At 38.1% G+C, this 15,437-nt stretch overlaps 1 protein-coding gene across 1 annotated transcript; it reads left to right on the top strand.

The window, feature by feature from the left end:
- Nucleotides 1–583: 583 nt before the first annotated feature.
- Nucleotides 584–6,975, top strand: LOC143606951 (uncharacterized). Its single transcript, XM_077082561.1, has 4 exons — nucleotides 584–725; nucleotides 2,340–2,486; nucleotides 2,993–3,474; nucleotides 6,604–6,975. Exons 1-4 carry the CDS (start codon nucleotides 584–586, stop codon nucleotides 6,973–6,975), a joined length of 1,143 nt encoding a protein of 380 aa, XP_076938676.1.
- The last annotated feature ends 8,462 nt before the right edge of the window (nucleotides 6,976–15,437 follow it).

Below are 15,437 nucleotides of genomic sequence, written 5' to 3'. Positions count from 1 at the left end.
TGTTGTATATATATACCAATTAAAAAGTTTTGGCACTTAATAACCAAAACAAAAAACTTACAATGTTACATAGGCATCAAGAAAAACAGAAATTGCTCCAACCGTTCCACTTAATGGATGAGTGTTTACATCTAGAAAACACAATGTCTTTATATCTTCAATGATAGTGTGAATGATTGTCACCTTATTGCTAAAAATCTTTTTTTAGAAAACGTTACGTTAACGAGCTTTGGAATTACTTAGGTAGAAGAAGAAGAGAGTTCATCAGTATCTGTGTTCCACTATATAAGGCATCTATCAAAGGTAATTGGGAAGCTGCAAGAATCATCCTTGAGGGCCGTGAAAATTTGGTGCGGTATAGTATCACTGAAATTAAGGAAACGCCACTTCACCTTGCATCAAGGGCCAGAAGCTACGAGTTTGTGAGACATCTTTTGGATATGATGGAAGAAGAAGACTTGAAGCTGCAGAACAAAGATGGAAACACTGCTTTCTGTTTGGCAGCCATAGCCGAGATGTTAGATTGGCTAAGATCATGGTTGCGAAAAATCGACAACTGTTGACTATCCGTGGAAGTGGAAACATGATGCCACTCTATCTAGCTGCTTCTAATAGTTCCCATGAAATGGTGAAATATCTCTACTGTGAACAAATGGCTACCGATGGTTGGACGGATGAGGATTGGAACATGGTTTTCATAAAATGCATCGAGTGTGAACATTTTGGTATGTGCTTTAAATGCCTTTAATAGCTGAATTTTACACAAAATACACATGTTCACCTACTTTGTTTCAAAAATGAAAATCGTCCTCTTAGACCAAGCGTAGTCCAACCACATTGTGGAATTTTGATAAAATTGGGTGTGGGGAGGGGAGAGAGGGGAATATATGTAACTATTGTAGGAGAGTTGTGGCGTTTTGCCCACTACGTCACTTTTTGCAAAACTCTCCATTGATAACGGGGATGCCACATGACGCAAAATGCCCAAAGGTGGGGCATTTTGACTACACATGGTCTTAACTTTCAACTCTATAGACATCTCTACCTAGGACAATCATATATATAGTGTCAACGCAGCTTAGCCAACTAAAAAGGGCTAAGGCTTAACCGACGTCTTTTTAACACTAAAATAAATGAGAAGTACAACGGACTAGATTCAAATCAATAAGAGTGAGACACACTTCTACATATAGCCTATTTTTTAGCTCTCTGATTGGTTAGAATGTGCGTACAGTCGTACTTCTCATTTTATTCAATGCCAAAAATCATCGACAAACCCTTAGCCTTGGCCGGCTGAGCTGGGTGGCATGATGACGAAAAGACACAATGCCGAGATAAAAGACAAAATGACGAAAATGAATAAAAGACACAATTATAACTAAAAAATACACAATAGAGCGCAAATTATGAACAAAATATAACACAATATCAAGAAAAAAAGACGCAATGTCAAGGAAAAAATACACAATCAATAACGAAAATAAATACAAAGCATAATGATACACAAAAAAACACAATGATCTTTTTCACTCTCCGTCGTGTCTTTTTTTTTTAGAAAGAGAAAGGCGGTGAAAACATATTTGTATATTTACATGTCATTTTTCTATTAATTTTTGAGTTATGATTTTATTATTATTATTTATTTTTTTAGATGTTTTTTTGTATGATTATAAATCTTTCTCGTTCTTCTCATTTTTGTTCATTATTATAGAATAACTTGACCCTATAGATCATCTAGGTACGTATATATTTTTGTTTTTGCTATAGATCCAACAAACATGTCTCTTAGACCATCCGTAATGGTCGAGATTGGGAACGCGATTAGAGGGAGATTGGGACACCCCCACCCCACCCCACCCTTCGAGAAGTGAAGGAGATTGGTGTTGGACGAGAAATATTTCTCGGTGTATTCATGTGGGACCACTTGATTTTATTAATTTTTTATTTACATAACCATTAAAATTGTGACACCTCTCCTCCCAATCTCTCCCCCACCACTACACTTCTAAAATACAATCCATTTTTTTCGCTGACCGAGCATCACGTGGCACACTTCTCCTCCATTCTCCCCCTACCACTACGCATGCACTTAGAGGTAAGTCAGAAATAGCGGGTCAATATGGGTCGGAGTTGGTTTAGATTTAATTAAGAACCGTTTAAAATTTGATTAAGAACCATTGGTCAATAATGTTTAGGGTTGTCCTGGTTTCATGTATGCGGTTAGGATAATCGATAAAAAACTTCTGATCAATATACTTTATTTGTTTGTAAGTGTTAGCTTTAGCGCCCCGTTTTAAACTTATCTTCATAAGCTGATTATAAATTCATAACTTTTGTAGATGTTGCAATACATATATTGGATGACCATGAGGATATAGTACTCCGTCAAGAAAAGAGTATATGGAATGTGTTATACATGTTGGCTAAAAAGCCTTACGCATTTAATGAAATACAACAACCTGTTTTCCACATAGTCATCAATTCAAGTAAGTATCCTTCAGTATATATTTGTACATTTAAGTTGATTACTAGCGTGTTATAAATTGTCTTCTAAGTTTCGACATATAGATTTATACATGTAGGGACCTTCGTTTATTCATATATATATTAACAATCACAAAATTTATAAGTATTGATATATTAGCTACCTAATGATAGTAGCTAGTAATTAGTTACTACAAAGCGATTACAATAAAGTGGCAGGCAAACGAGCAACAAGTTGCACCGCAGCCCCTTTTCATATATTAAATTAAAACAAAAATGTATATAAGTAAACAACACTAAAGGTGTTTAGTTGTTGTACTCACAGAAGTTTATGTATATAAGCATAATCCTATCAGTAACACAAAAAAGGTAATAACTTCACCATTTTGTATCACAAATTTATTTTCAAGTCTTTTCAATTAAACTTTGAACGACACTTCTTTCTACGACACTATATGAGGTGCACTTACCTTGTAAAGTTGGTTTATTATTTCATTGTTGCCTTCAGTTTATGAAGTCTTTCAGTTGAAGGAGGAACCTTTTACTGTACCGGAACCTAAAGCCGCACAACTACTAAGAAAAGTTTGGAAGAAAGTATTGTTAAAGCCTACTGATGAAATTGGCATAATACTCCAAGGCCCCTTGCTTAAAATAGCTGGAAAAGATCAGCATCCTTCACATGTACTTTTCGTTGCTGCAGAAATGTGCAACATTAAATTTTTAGTTGAGTTGATTGATGAATATCCGGATCTTATATGGAAGAGAAATGATGATGGACAAACTATCTTTCATATTGCGGCATTTCATCGCCATGAAAGTATCTATGGATTATTATATGAGATAGGATCAATGAAGGATACAATAACTCAAATAAAAGACAAAGAGGGTAATAATATGCTCCATGCAGTTGCAATGAATTCAGGGACAACCCCGCATGACAACGTGTGGGGGGCTGCGTATCAAATGCGGCACGAATTGCTATGGTTCAAGGTACATATTTCTCTCAATTCTCAAAACTAATTATGGGATGTTACCAGCTTATGTAAATGTGGATGGGCCTTTTTTTTCTAATACTTATGTCTAAACGTTTTGGTGTGATTGAGCTTAAATAGCACACTTGAGTTATAGTTTACAGCATTAACTCATAATTTCCTTATTTCTAGGTAGAAAATTCAACGTTTTGAATATCTCACCAAACAATGTTAGAGTTTAGCTTGATTAATTCATGTTCAAAAACTATAAAATTTGAGGGGTTATTTGTACCATTATCAAAGTATAGGGGTAGTTTGTGTTAATCCCAAAGTCAGGTTGTTAACGGCTTGAAAGGGTTAACCATTCATTTTTAGGGTTAGACGATTTCACGTTCATTTTGATTCAATCTTTTCTGTAATTCCAATTCGTGAGTAACAGAAGCTAATCGCTAGACTCGTTCATCTTAATCTTAATATTTTGGTGTTTAATTACAACATTTGGTATCATAGCCTTGTCGTGGCTCATTCACAAAGCAGGTGATTGAGTTCATCGGAATTTCAAGACGGGCTGGACGAAGTTCGCTCTGTTAGTACCCAATGGAGTTGTCATGAGAGGCGAAGAATACTTACCAGAGAAGCGGGAGATCATGGGGAAGGCTCATAACGAGATTTTTCTGAGTTTGGAGACCGAGTTCTGTATGAAGTATCAGAATGAGCCATAGATGTACGCATTTGGTAAAAATTGAAAATCCTGTATATAACCAAATCGCTTGCAACTTGTCTCCACCTAGAGAAAAGGTTGAATACCTTTCACACGTCATATGGTAAGTCTCTTGAAGACCATACATACGAGTTCAATTAACTTGTTTCAGATTTAGAAAATATTGAAGTTCGTCTTTATAATAAAGACCAAGCTAATATATTCCTGTCAGCTTTGCCAAATTCGTATGAAGATTTTGTGGATACCCTAATGTATAGTAGGGATACACTATCCATGGCATATGAGTTTGTGGAATTTTACTTTATAGGACTAAGAGATCATGATTCAATCAATCAATCAAGAACAACAACAAAGGGAACACAAAAATAAAAAGAACAAGGGGAGAAACCCGAAACACGGAATTGTATTAGTGAACGAACAACGTTGTTACAATCGAGTAATTTCGACACCTATTTATACACATTGAATAAAGCGGTTAATTAAGTACCCGACAGTTATATAACTACTTGGTATTTATATAACTAACAAATTGTGGTTAACCATAACCACCAATGACCGTGAAATTACATTAAAACCCCATGACCTACAAATATTTTATAAAGCACCATAAACTATACTTTAGACCAATTACATAAATAACTCACAAATTTGGTCGAACTTGGTCACGACTAAGGATGTTTATGGCTAACAGACTCAAAGGAGTAAAAGGAAAAGTCAGGTGCTCACAAAGAAGTTCGGGAGGGTTGTTTGTCTGGATTAGTTAGATCAAAGGGTCTCTAAGTCAAGAGGGCCAAACATGTCAAAGTCCATGTTTAAGAAAGAAAAGAATTTTCATTTGTAACTCTGAGAAACATCTTAAGAGAGAATGTCTTGAAAGAAAGTAGAAAAAGAAACATGATGCGGATCATCAAAGAATCAAAGAAACTCTTCACCAGAAGAGTTTGCATATGGGTATGAAAATGATGAGGTGTTATTCGTGTCTGGCATAGCTTCAATGGTGATTGGCTTATGGACTAAGGGTGTTCTTACCACGTGACTCTAAATGAAAAGTTCTTCATAGTTTTGAAATGTGAAGATCTTGGAGCAGTAAAGCTCAGAGATTGTATACCTTGTACAATTTAGTTTATGGTGTTGTAGCTCTGAAGTTGGATAATGGAACTGAGATGGAGTTGTGCAACGTCAGGTATCTACTATGAGGTTATTTACAATGTTTAGTTATGATTATGGGTTTTTTGAATACTGTATAAAGGGAACGGTTGTAAGAATCGCGCCTAGGCGCCCAGTACTCAACGAGTAATCCCTGCTTAGGCCGAGTTCTTGGTGAGCCATCCCTGAGTACTCTCCGACTAAGGCCTAGTACTCAATGACTAAGACTGAGTACTTCCAGTTCCCCAGTCGGCCGCATATTGCTCGCCTAGCGACTTTTGTAACCTTGATTATGGGATTGAGAATTTGAACATTGGTGAAATGGGAAAATGAGTTTGTCTCACGTTGACATAATGATAAACTTGTGAGTACCTTATAAAGAGGATGACTCACAAAATAATATTCTTGTATGACAAGCGACATTCAGTGGCATGAGTAAGGGTGCAGAGCACCCAACTCGCTCTCGCCTTGGCGTGGACAAGGGGCGATGTGGCACTTTGATGACGCACTTTGCATTTCGGCCACATGAGAACAACCTGATTAGTATATTTGACTGATGCCATGTGTGAATCTGCAATATGTAGATGAGGGTGGTGAGCGGATTTTACACACCAAATCAGTCACAAAACACCACACTCTCACCTCTAATCAGTTTCAAAACGAACTTGTTTCCAACTTCCTGATCTCGTGCATGCTCGTTCCAGGTAGGTATAATTCAGGTGTTAGGTTAATCCTGACAGTGCACATTGCTTCGGCTGCTGTACCCTAAGAGATATAAGAGAAATTCTATAGAATATTTGCTATCCTGAACTATGTTTGTCTTTTCTGAATGATAAAAAATAAGGTAATGAAATGTTATTTTGGAATTGTATCAACAATTTGCTTAGTAAATGGAGTTCCGATATTTTCTGAATCCTTATCTAAGGATTTACAAAAACAATTCTTTCTACAAAGATATGAATTGGGAGGGCTTGGTCGACGATATATGAAGTGGCCCGAAATTTGTATTAAGGGACCTGTGTTGAGCATGAATCCTCAATCGTCACCTAATTTACTTTACTTTTCTAGTTTATTTCAGTTTCGTTTAACTAACTTAAATAATTGTAGCCTTTCCTTCCTTGAATTCAATTTACTGCTTTGATTATTTTCTGCATTGTACTTCGTATTAATAAATTGTATTTTATTTTATTCTACCAACGATATTCTACATAAATAACATAGACATAGTGAAATGTTTGTAATAACCAATATTTAACCATCACATATTTAAATCAATTGCAGGAAGTATCTTCAATTGTTTCACCTCAATCTAAAGAAATGAGGAATGCAGAAGGCCTAACACCATTAGAACTCTTCTCGAAGAATCACAAAGCCCTCGCTTTAGAAGGTGAGGCACTAATAAAAGGTACAACTGGTCAATCCATGGTGGCTGCAACACTTATTACCACCATTGGATTTTCAGTTGTTTTTACAATTCCAGGTGGATATGACCAAAACAACGGTTATCCTATATTCCTTCAAAACAAATTCTTCATGTTATTTGTCATATTGGATGCCATTTCTTTTATCTTATCTTCATTTTCAATCATCACGTTCTTAACCATCTTGGTTTCTAGTTATGGTCAAAACGATTTTGTAGAATCTTTACCTTAAACATTACTATTAGGTCAAGCAACACTTCTTCTCTCTATATTTTTAGCTATGATAGCCTTTTGTGCAAGCTTTTTTATTCTATACCATAACAGTTTGTCAATTATTATTGCCTTACTAGCTTTTGTACCAGCCATGTTACTCTCTAAACAACAATACCATGTAGCTGAAAAAGTGTTCAGGTGCTATACTAACGTATAGCCGTATAGGAAAAGTTGATATGTGAGAATCTATAGTGGTATGAGAGGACCCAAAGCCAATTAGAGAGGTGGTTCAAGCTATAGTAAGGATCACGTGCATTTCAAGAGCTCAATATTTTGGATAAACATTTTTTAAGGTAAAGTATTATACTAAATAAAACTCAAAAATAAAATATTGGATTAGTTTTTCCTTACAATTTATTTCTATTCTTCACGTTTCAATAATTTCACATGACCACATAATATCATAGAAAACATATATGGACAAAAAAAATTCTGAATTTTGCACGTAATTCTCTAAACGACAACTTTTGGAACCAAAAGAAGAGAAAGAAATGTAAAGACAACTCAACAAAGTTGTCACGTGCACACTAACACCTCAAAATAGTTCAAAATTTTGTATACCAAAACTTGTCCACGAGTCTATTGAAATAAAATAAAACACGTTATAAAAGTTTCGATGATTAATTTGTTGCTATAAAATAAAATAGAGCATGAAATTATCTAAATCTAAATAGAGTAAAAACGAAATCTGGCGCCACAGTTTGTACATACATCAGATTTTAAGTTTGTTAATAGTTTTGAAAAGGTAAATGGTCTATTTAGTATGGTATAGTGGTGTATGCTTTGTAGGTGTTTCTTGTGGATAATTGCACAGGGTCGAACCTCTCTTAGTCAAAAGCTTTTTTGCCTACCATTTTAAATGCGGGTCCCAGACATTGTCAGGGTGGCATCAACCTTCGCCACGTGTGTACCACCTGTCTAATACCTTTTGATGATCTTTTTACCTAAGCTTCTTTTTTGTCTGCATCTAACTTCAGAATTCCAACCATCTCTTCATCTATTATCTGATGAGTCTTCATTTTTTAGGTTTAACCAACCTTCGTCTACTTGCAATATCTGTGTAAATTCAAATTCCGTCGTCAGGATTCTTAGTTACTGAGTATTTTTTTGACCTAGGGTTTATGAATACTTAAAGGTTGTGTGTTTTATGTACCGAGTAGCAATACAGTATTCTTTTACACTGAAGCTTTAAGTTAGCCACACTTATAGTTACTCGCCAACTATGGTCAGCAAGTTCAACAGCTAACCTGGCACACCAAACAGAACTGAAGAACAAATCGAAACCTAATCGGTTTGAAGTGGACTGTAACGGAACCCTTACGTAAACCAGTTCCTTCGTTGACCCGGGAGACTTTGTATGTAATATTGTTCAAATAATAAGTAGTTTCTGAATCTAAAATCTGTTAGTAACATACAACTTTTGTAGATTTATAGTACAGTTAGTATAAAGTTATTTGCTTTTGAAGGTTAGTCAAATTCTATTGGCCTGTTGCTTTAGAGTTTGTAAGCCACAAGTCTTTTAGACATCTATAGATACTATTGGCCCTGAGTATACTCGGAAAAGATCCGGTCAAAGCTTAGCTTACAGTTCAGTTTTATTACATACCCCAGGCTCAGTTGCAGGTGATCACGTTGTAGCCAATCATAGTGTTGTTATGGGTTTATGTGCGACCATATTCTCGGCACGTTTGTTTGCTCGCGCACGTAATAACCTACAGAACCTGTCTAACACTTCGCTCAGCGTGTGCGGTTCGTGTAAGACCCCGTTACCAGTAGCCCTACTTTGGTGTTGGATTTACTCATAAACGCAGTTCTAAATATCAGAGTTAATTAAAACTTTACGCGGAATATAACTTCAACCATAACATATTACAAAACTGTCAAATCTTGTCTTAACAACATTCAAATTTATTTAAACATAAAACATAGTCTTTGAAAACATCATAACATTTTCTTCGAGATGCCAGTGTCTTCGATTCCATGCCATGTGTCTTCAATCACGCGAGCTGCCTCAACCTATTTGCCTGCGTGCATACTAAAAGTCAGCTACGCTGAGTGAGTTCTAGTTAATCACATAACTTACTTTACATACACATATACGTGCCTGTAGGTACGCATTACATACATAACATGTCCATCGTTCTTTCATATACATTCATAACTAGCCTTACGTTATAAAGAGCATTTGCCCTACATACCTCGGATATTATTAGGGTCCGGTACCCTCCATCCTCGGATATTATTAGGGTCCGGTGCCCTCCATCCTCGGATATTATTAGGGTCCGGTACCCTTCATCCTCGGATATTATTAGGGTCCGGTACCCTTCATTCTCGGGTATTATTAGGGTCCAGTACCCTTCATTCTCGGGTATTATTAGGGTCCGGTACCCTTTCTTCCATACTTTTTTAACATACTTTTCTATATACATAACCGTAAGTTTCATACATACATCATTCATTCTTCATCTTACAACATACATATAACATCAACTATTTCCTGGCAATACATGCAATTCTGAAGATCGTTCATGTATCGACAAGAAACCATTCATACATTTCACATAATACATATATGGCATACATTTATCATTTAGGATAAGTGTATTAACTAATCACATCGAGTATGCACACAGACTCGAAAACATAACAAGGAATGGGGCTAGAAACTCACCTGAAGTCGGTTACGTTCACCGTTAATGGTTATTCCTTTCTTCAGTTGGGCACGGCTAACTGTATAACAATTACTCGTATCAATTATCTATCACTAGCCATATCACGTTTCTATTCTAATTATAACCCTCAACAGACGGGGGTCCGGGGGCAGCGCCCCTGGCAGTGGGGTCTAGGGGCGGCAGCCCCTAGCAGGGTCCAAGGGGCAGAGCCCCTGGCTGCGGTCGAGCTGCCAGGTCAGCTTGGAAAAAATTTATTTCCAATAACTGTCTTAACACATTTTTCATTAGAATTTTAACTCATTATTTAATTGGCTAACTTGAAAGTTCAAGGGTTTATTTGTAATTTATTCATTCTTTTCTAAGTCCAGAGACTGTTCTGTCATTCTTTCAATGTTCTAATTCGTTAAGATGCTCTTAACGAATTGGGGTTCATTTGTTACTTCTGTCCTACATAACAAACTGGCTAATTCGTCACTTCATAACGAATTGGACTTTTTAGCGAATTGGTCCATATTCGTCTGGTCTGCTTAACGAATTGGTCTTCTTGGCGAATTGAACCCTTATAGCGAACCAGTCCTCATAACGAATTGGACTTAGCGAACTGAAGCTAGTTTGTCAGTCTTTCCCTAACGAATTAGTACACGAATCAAAGCTAGTTCGTTATATTCCCTTAGACGAATCAGCTAGCGAATTGCTTCTAATTCGTCAATTACTCCCTAGCGAACTAGGGCTAGGTCAGGGATTGTCAGAAACATTCTCTGACATCGTATCCTCGTACCAGCCGCCTTTCCGGCGCCGCCGCCGGAAAAACGCGATTTCGCCGGAAAAACGTGTTTCAGCACCGTTTTCACCGTTTTTCGTCCCGTTTGATCCAGATCTAAGCTAGGGTGATCCCTAAGCTCATCATAGGTTCGGTTTATACCCGATTCCACCCGGATCTCATGATTTAAACGGTTTAATGGTGTCGGCTCGTCGTTTCACAACTATATCTAACGGGTTAAGCTCATACAATATTAAACTATCGTTACCTCGGGTCGGTGCTCGGTTTCCTTCTTGATTTCGGCTAGGGATAAGGAAGAACTAGAGAGAAATCTTAAGTGTGTGTTTTTGGGTGGTGTATGGAATATGTGTGAATGTGGATTAAGTGATGATTAATGGTATTTATATTTAGGGGTCATGGGCTTAAGCCCATGGTCTTTCCTTCTTCTTTCATACCCCAAGTCCATAACTCATATTCATTTACCCAACACTAGCCCAACTCATATTCTATTTATCTAAACCGATAACGACCCACAATAAAATAGACGAAGTTTATTTTTTTAATATAACCGAAAGTAGGATGTTACGGTTCGTCTTCCGCCAACACCTTTCATGATCTTGGGGACTGCAATTTGGTTTGCGAGTACTGTGGTGCACTTTTTTGTTCAGCGGAACGACTTACTTCCTTTCCATCCAACAGAAGGCCTCGGTATAGTCAATGTTGTAAGGGTGGTAGGGTGTCCTTACGACTTCCTACCGAACCGCCTTCGCAGATGAAGGTTCTTCTTGAAAACGAACATTTTCTAGACGGCATACGCGCTTATAACTCAATGTTCGCAATGACTTCATTTGGTGCGAAAGTCGATAGGTCAATAAACTGTGGCTCTGGTCCTTATGTTTTTAAGGTTGAAGGTCAGGTATCTCATTGGCTTGGAAGCCAATGCCCACCTGCTGATCAACCACCAAGGTACATCTGGTGCTGAAGATTTTGATATAGTCTTCAACTGTAGAGACGGTCGTCCACAGCGTATAAGTAAGCTAAACAGCCTATATATGCCACTGCAGTACCCACTACTTCATGTTTATGGAGAACGCGGCTAGTCTCCTACTATGCGTCTTGTATCCAACGGTGATCGTTGAAACAACAACTTGACAATGAACATGTACTATAGCTTCATTATACACGATAGACATAACCGTTTTTTGATAACCTTAAGAGGTGGGAGGCTTTTCCAACAATATTTGGTAGATGCATATATAAGTCTTGAACAAGAACGTCTTGATTACATACGTGCCAACCAGAACCTGTTCCGAACAGAATATCTTCAAGGCATTCACGATGCAATTGCTAAAGGGGATACTGAAGGTCAAAGCATTGGCAGACGTATAATCTTACCATCATCATTCACCGGAGGACCCAGATACATGTATAAGCATTATCATGATGCACTTGCAATTTGTCGTGTGTACGGAAACCCTCAGTTTTTTCATAACTTTCACCTGTAACGTGAATTGGCCTGAGATTGCTCGATATATGACCCAGTACCCATCACTAAAGGCTAATGATAGGCCTGACATAATCAGCAGGGTATTTCAACTTAAAGTGCAGGCGTTTCGTTCATTCATCAAACATGATAGGCTTTTTGGAACTGTTGTTGCTGGTAAGTTTGCGTACCATGCCAAAAAAATTGAACTATTAATGTTGTCACTCGGTTTTTTACCAACTAAATAACCTAATATTCTTTACACACCTTCAGATTTGTACACTATCGAGTTCCAAAAACGAGGCCTGCCACATTGTCACATGCTTATATGGGTGTCTGTTGTTGATAGGATAATCAACCCTAAGAACGTAGACCGTTACATCTCTGCGGTTGTGCCTGACCCTAACACAGACGCAGATTTACACAAAATTATTACAGAATCAATGATGCACGGGCCTGCGGCTTAGCAAAACCAGGCGCCAAATGCATGAGCGGCGGAAAATGTTCTAAAGGTTTCCCAAAGCGTTATCAAATAAGAACTTCGTTCGACAAGAATGGTTATATTCACTATAAAAGGCCACCGAACGGGTTTTATGTCAAAAAAAACGGAATAGATCTCGACAATGCATACGTTGTTCCTTATAACAGAAGCCTTTGCTTACGTTTTAACGCGCATATCAATGTAGAGTATTGCGGATGGAATATGATGATCGAGTATTTATTCAAATATATATCTAAAGGCTCCGATTGCATTCGTTTTAAAGTTACTCAACCCTCTCCGTCGACCGCACCTGCTCAGAATACATCAACAACAACCACCAACGAAATCAACAGCTTTGTTGACGGAAGATATATATGTCCACATGAGGCGGCTTGGAAGATACTGAATTTCAGTATACATCACAGATACCCAGCTGTCCAAGTTCTAGCTGTACACCTTGAAAATATGCAGAATGTTACCTTAAGGGATCGACAACAGCTACAAAACGTGGTCAATAATCCAGCAGTTCGACGGACAACACTGACAGAATGGTTTGCCAACAATGACTCTGATCCAAGCGGACGACATCTGAGATACATCGATTATCTATCAGAGTATAAGTGGGACGGAAGAGACAAGCGCTGGATAAGAAGAACACAACAAACAGTAACAACAATAGGAAGACTTGTGTATATTCACCCTTCTTGTGGTGAAACTTTCTACCTACGCATGTTACTGAATTACCAAACAGGTTCCAAATCTTTCACTGACATCCGCACAATCAATGGCATCATATATGTTACTTACCGCTCTGCATGCGAAAGCTTAGGTTTGCTTGCGGATGACAGCGAATGGTCAATTGCACTAGAGGAAGCTAAGGCATGGGCCACACCTAAAGAGTTACGCCCTCTATTTTCGCACATACTATTACATTGCGAGGTGGCTAACCCTATCAGATTGTTTGAGAATCAGTGGAGACCAATGTCAGACGACATTACTAGAAATAACGACGTCTATGCTGGCGGGGTCGAAGACCATGTAGCAGATGACACGCTACAGCAGTATGTATTATATGAACTTGAGTTTTTGTTAAACTCACATTCTACCTTCTCATCACTCGCTAAATACTGACTGCCAATGCCAAACACAAATTTAATACGTACCTTGCAAAACAAGTTACTAATGGAGGAGAGAAATTACGACCGGGAACAACTTTTACAACAACACAACGAATACCTACAAAGTCTGCATCCGCAACAACGAGCCGTATACGAGTATGTAACTTCATGTTTAGAAGCAAACACTCAGGTATTAGCTTTCGTTTACGGTCATGGAGGAACAGGGAAAACCTTTTTGTGGACTACAATAGCCATCTTTGTACGCTGTCAGGGAAAAATTGTATTAGCTGTTGCCGCGTCTGGTATCGCGTCGTATTGCTTCCATCGGGTCGAACTGCGCATTCAAGGTTAAGAATTCCAATCTACCTTACTGATAAAACAAATTGTAATGTCAGCAAAAATACTCAATTGTCCCAGCTTTTAACAGATACAACTCTGATTATATGGGACGAAGCACCCATGAGTGACCGCAGATGCTTCGAAGCTCTTGACAGGACACTCAAGGATATCTAAAACAACAATAAAGACCCATCTGGTGGGAAATCAGTTCTGTTAGGTGGTGACTTTAGGCAAACACTCCTTGTAAAACGCAAAGCTACAAAGTCGGAAATCATTTGCTTCTCATTGCCTAGATCGTACCTGTGGCCAAAATTTACAATGTTCAAACTTACCCAAAACATGCGTGTCCTTCGTCCAAACATGACTTCAGAAACAACAACAGAGGTTCAAAATTTCTCGGACTGGCTTTTAAGCATCGGCAACGGTTTATGTGGGGAAAAACACGATGTCCAAAATGAAAACTCACGCCTCATTGACATACCAACAAGGTGTATTATGTCACATCCCGAAAACCTTAACTTAACACAGCGGAAGTCTTAACTTTAATTCATTCGGGTTATAACAGATGCCGATAGTCAACAATAATAACCATTTAATAATAAAAGCATCATCTTTTATTATAAGAAATATTTTACAAAATCAGAGTTTACTACACGTGCTAATGCACGGTTTACAACACATCACTTTTGTTCAAACACCCCACGCTCTCGTTTCCATGCCAAAAATATAATTTTGGTTAGTTTTGGAAAAAGTGATATTTTTCTAAGTTGTAAAGAATCAAATAGCATCATTAATAATACAAACATAAATATAATCATCAAAGAGTGGGATTTCATAATGTACCAAAATACCAAAATTAGGTGTACTTACCTACACCTTGGTCACCCACCATATTTTTAGTTCTTACCACAACCACACAAAAAAAACAAGTTTCAAAGTTAAGTTACATCACAATTACCATACTAGACATATTACCCAAAACACCCTACTACGTCTAGTGAAGGCTCATCAAGTAGCCTACGCATAGCTCTATCATCTCATTCCTCATCTCGAGAACTCCTACCCTGGCGTCTGTCATCAGTCCCTGGTTCCTCAGTTCGTTCACAAACTGGTGCATCACATCACGGGTTTGGTCATCAAGACCTTGTTTATGCTCGATTGCAAGCACACGGTCCACCATGTTATGAACGATGTTCTCATAAGCTGAGAACTTGGCAAGAAGAACCATAAGTAGCTTGTGATCAGAGGGTTCCTCGACCACAGGCTCCGGTGCGGGAGGCGGTGGTGGAGAGGGTGGGATCACAGCTAATGGGAGTGCAATGACAGGGGCCGATGCATCACGGTTTGCCCTGGTCCTTTTTCGAGTGGACACCTTCAAGGGTGTAGCTCTCGAAGTAGACCCGGCATCTCCTGATGCAACTACCGGACGCCACTCCACCGGTGATAGTGGAGTACCGCTGCTACTAGAGTCGGAGTCAGATACGATCGCCACAGATTTCGTCATCTGAATAAACATATTAATTCAAGTTAGTAATAAACAATTATATATATATATCTTTGTTACCTTT

This window comes from Bidens hawaiensis, unplaced genomic scaffold (assembly GCF_021521415.1).
Source record: "Bidens hawaiensis isolate Kalapana, Puna unplaced genomic scaffold, B.hawaiensis_p1.1 tig00078532_1, whole genome shotgun sequence".
NCBI classification, from domain to species: domain Eukaryota; kingdom Viridiplantae; phylum Streptophyta; class Magnoliopsida; order Asterales; family Asteraceae; genus Bidens; species Bidens hawaiensis.
The sequence above is the reverse complement of the archived record's forward strand: the minus strand, read 5'-3'. Positions and strand labels throughout refer to the sequence as shown.

Bases quoted from the DNA above. Each gene is read 5' to 3' on its own strand.
- LOC143606951 (XM_077082561.1), top strand. From the start codon at position 584: ATGATGCCACTCTATCTAGCTGCTTCTAATAGTTCCCATGAAATGGTG. The intron at 726-2,339 runs GTATGTGCTTTA...TAACTTTTGTAG, and splicing joins CATCGAGTGTGAACATTTTG to ATGTTGCAATACATATATTG. The intron at 2,487-2,992 runs GTAAGTATCCTT...TGTTGCCTTCAG, and splicing joins CCACATAGTCATCAATTCAA to TTTATGAAGTCTTTCAGTTG.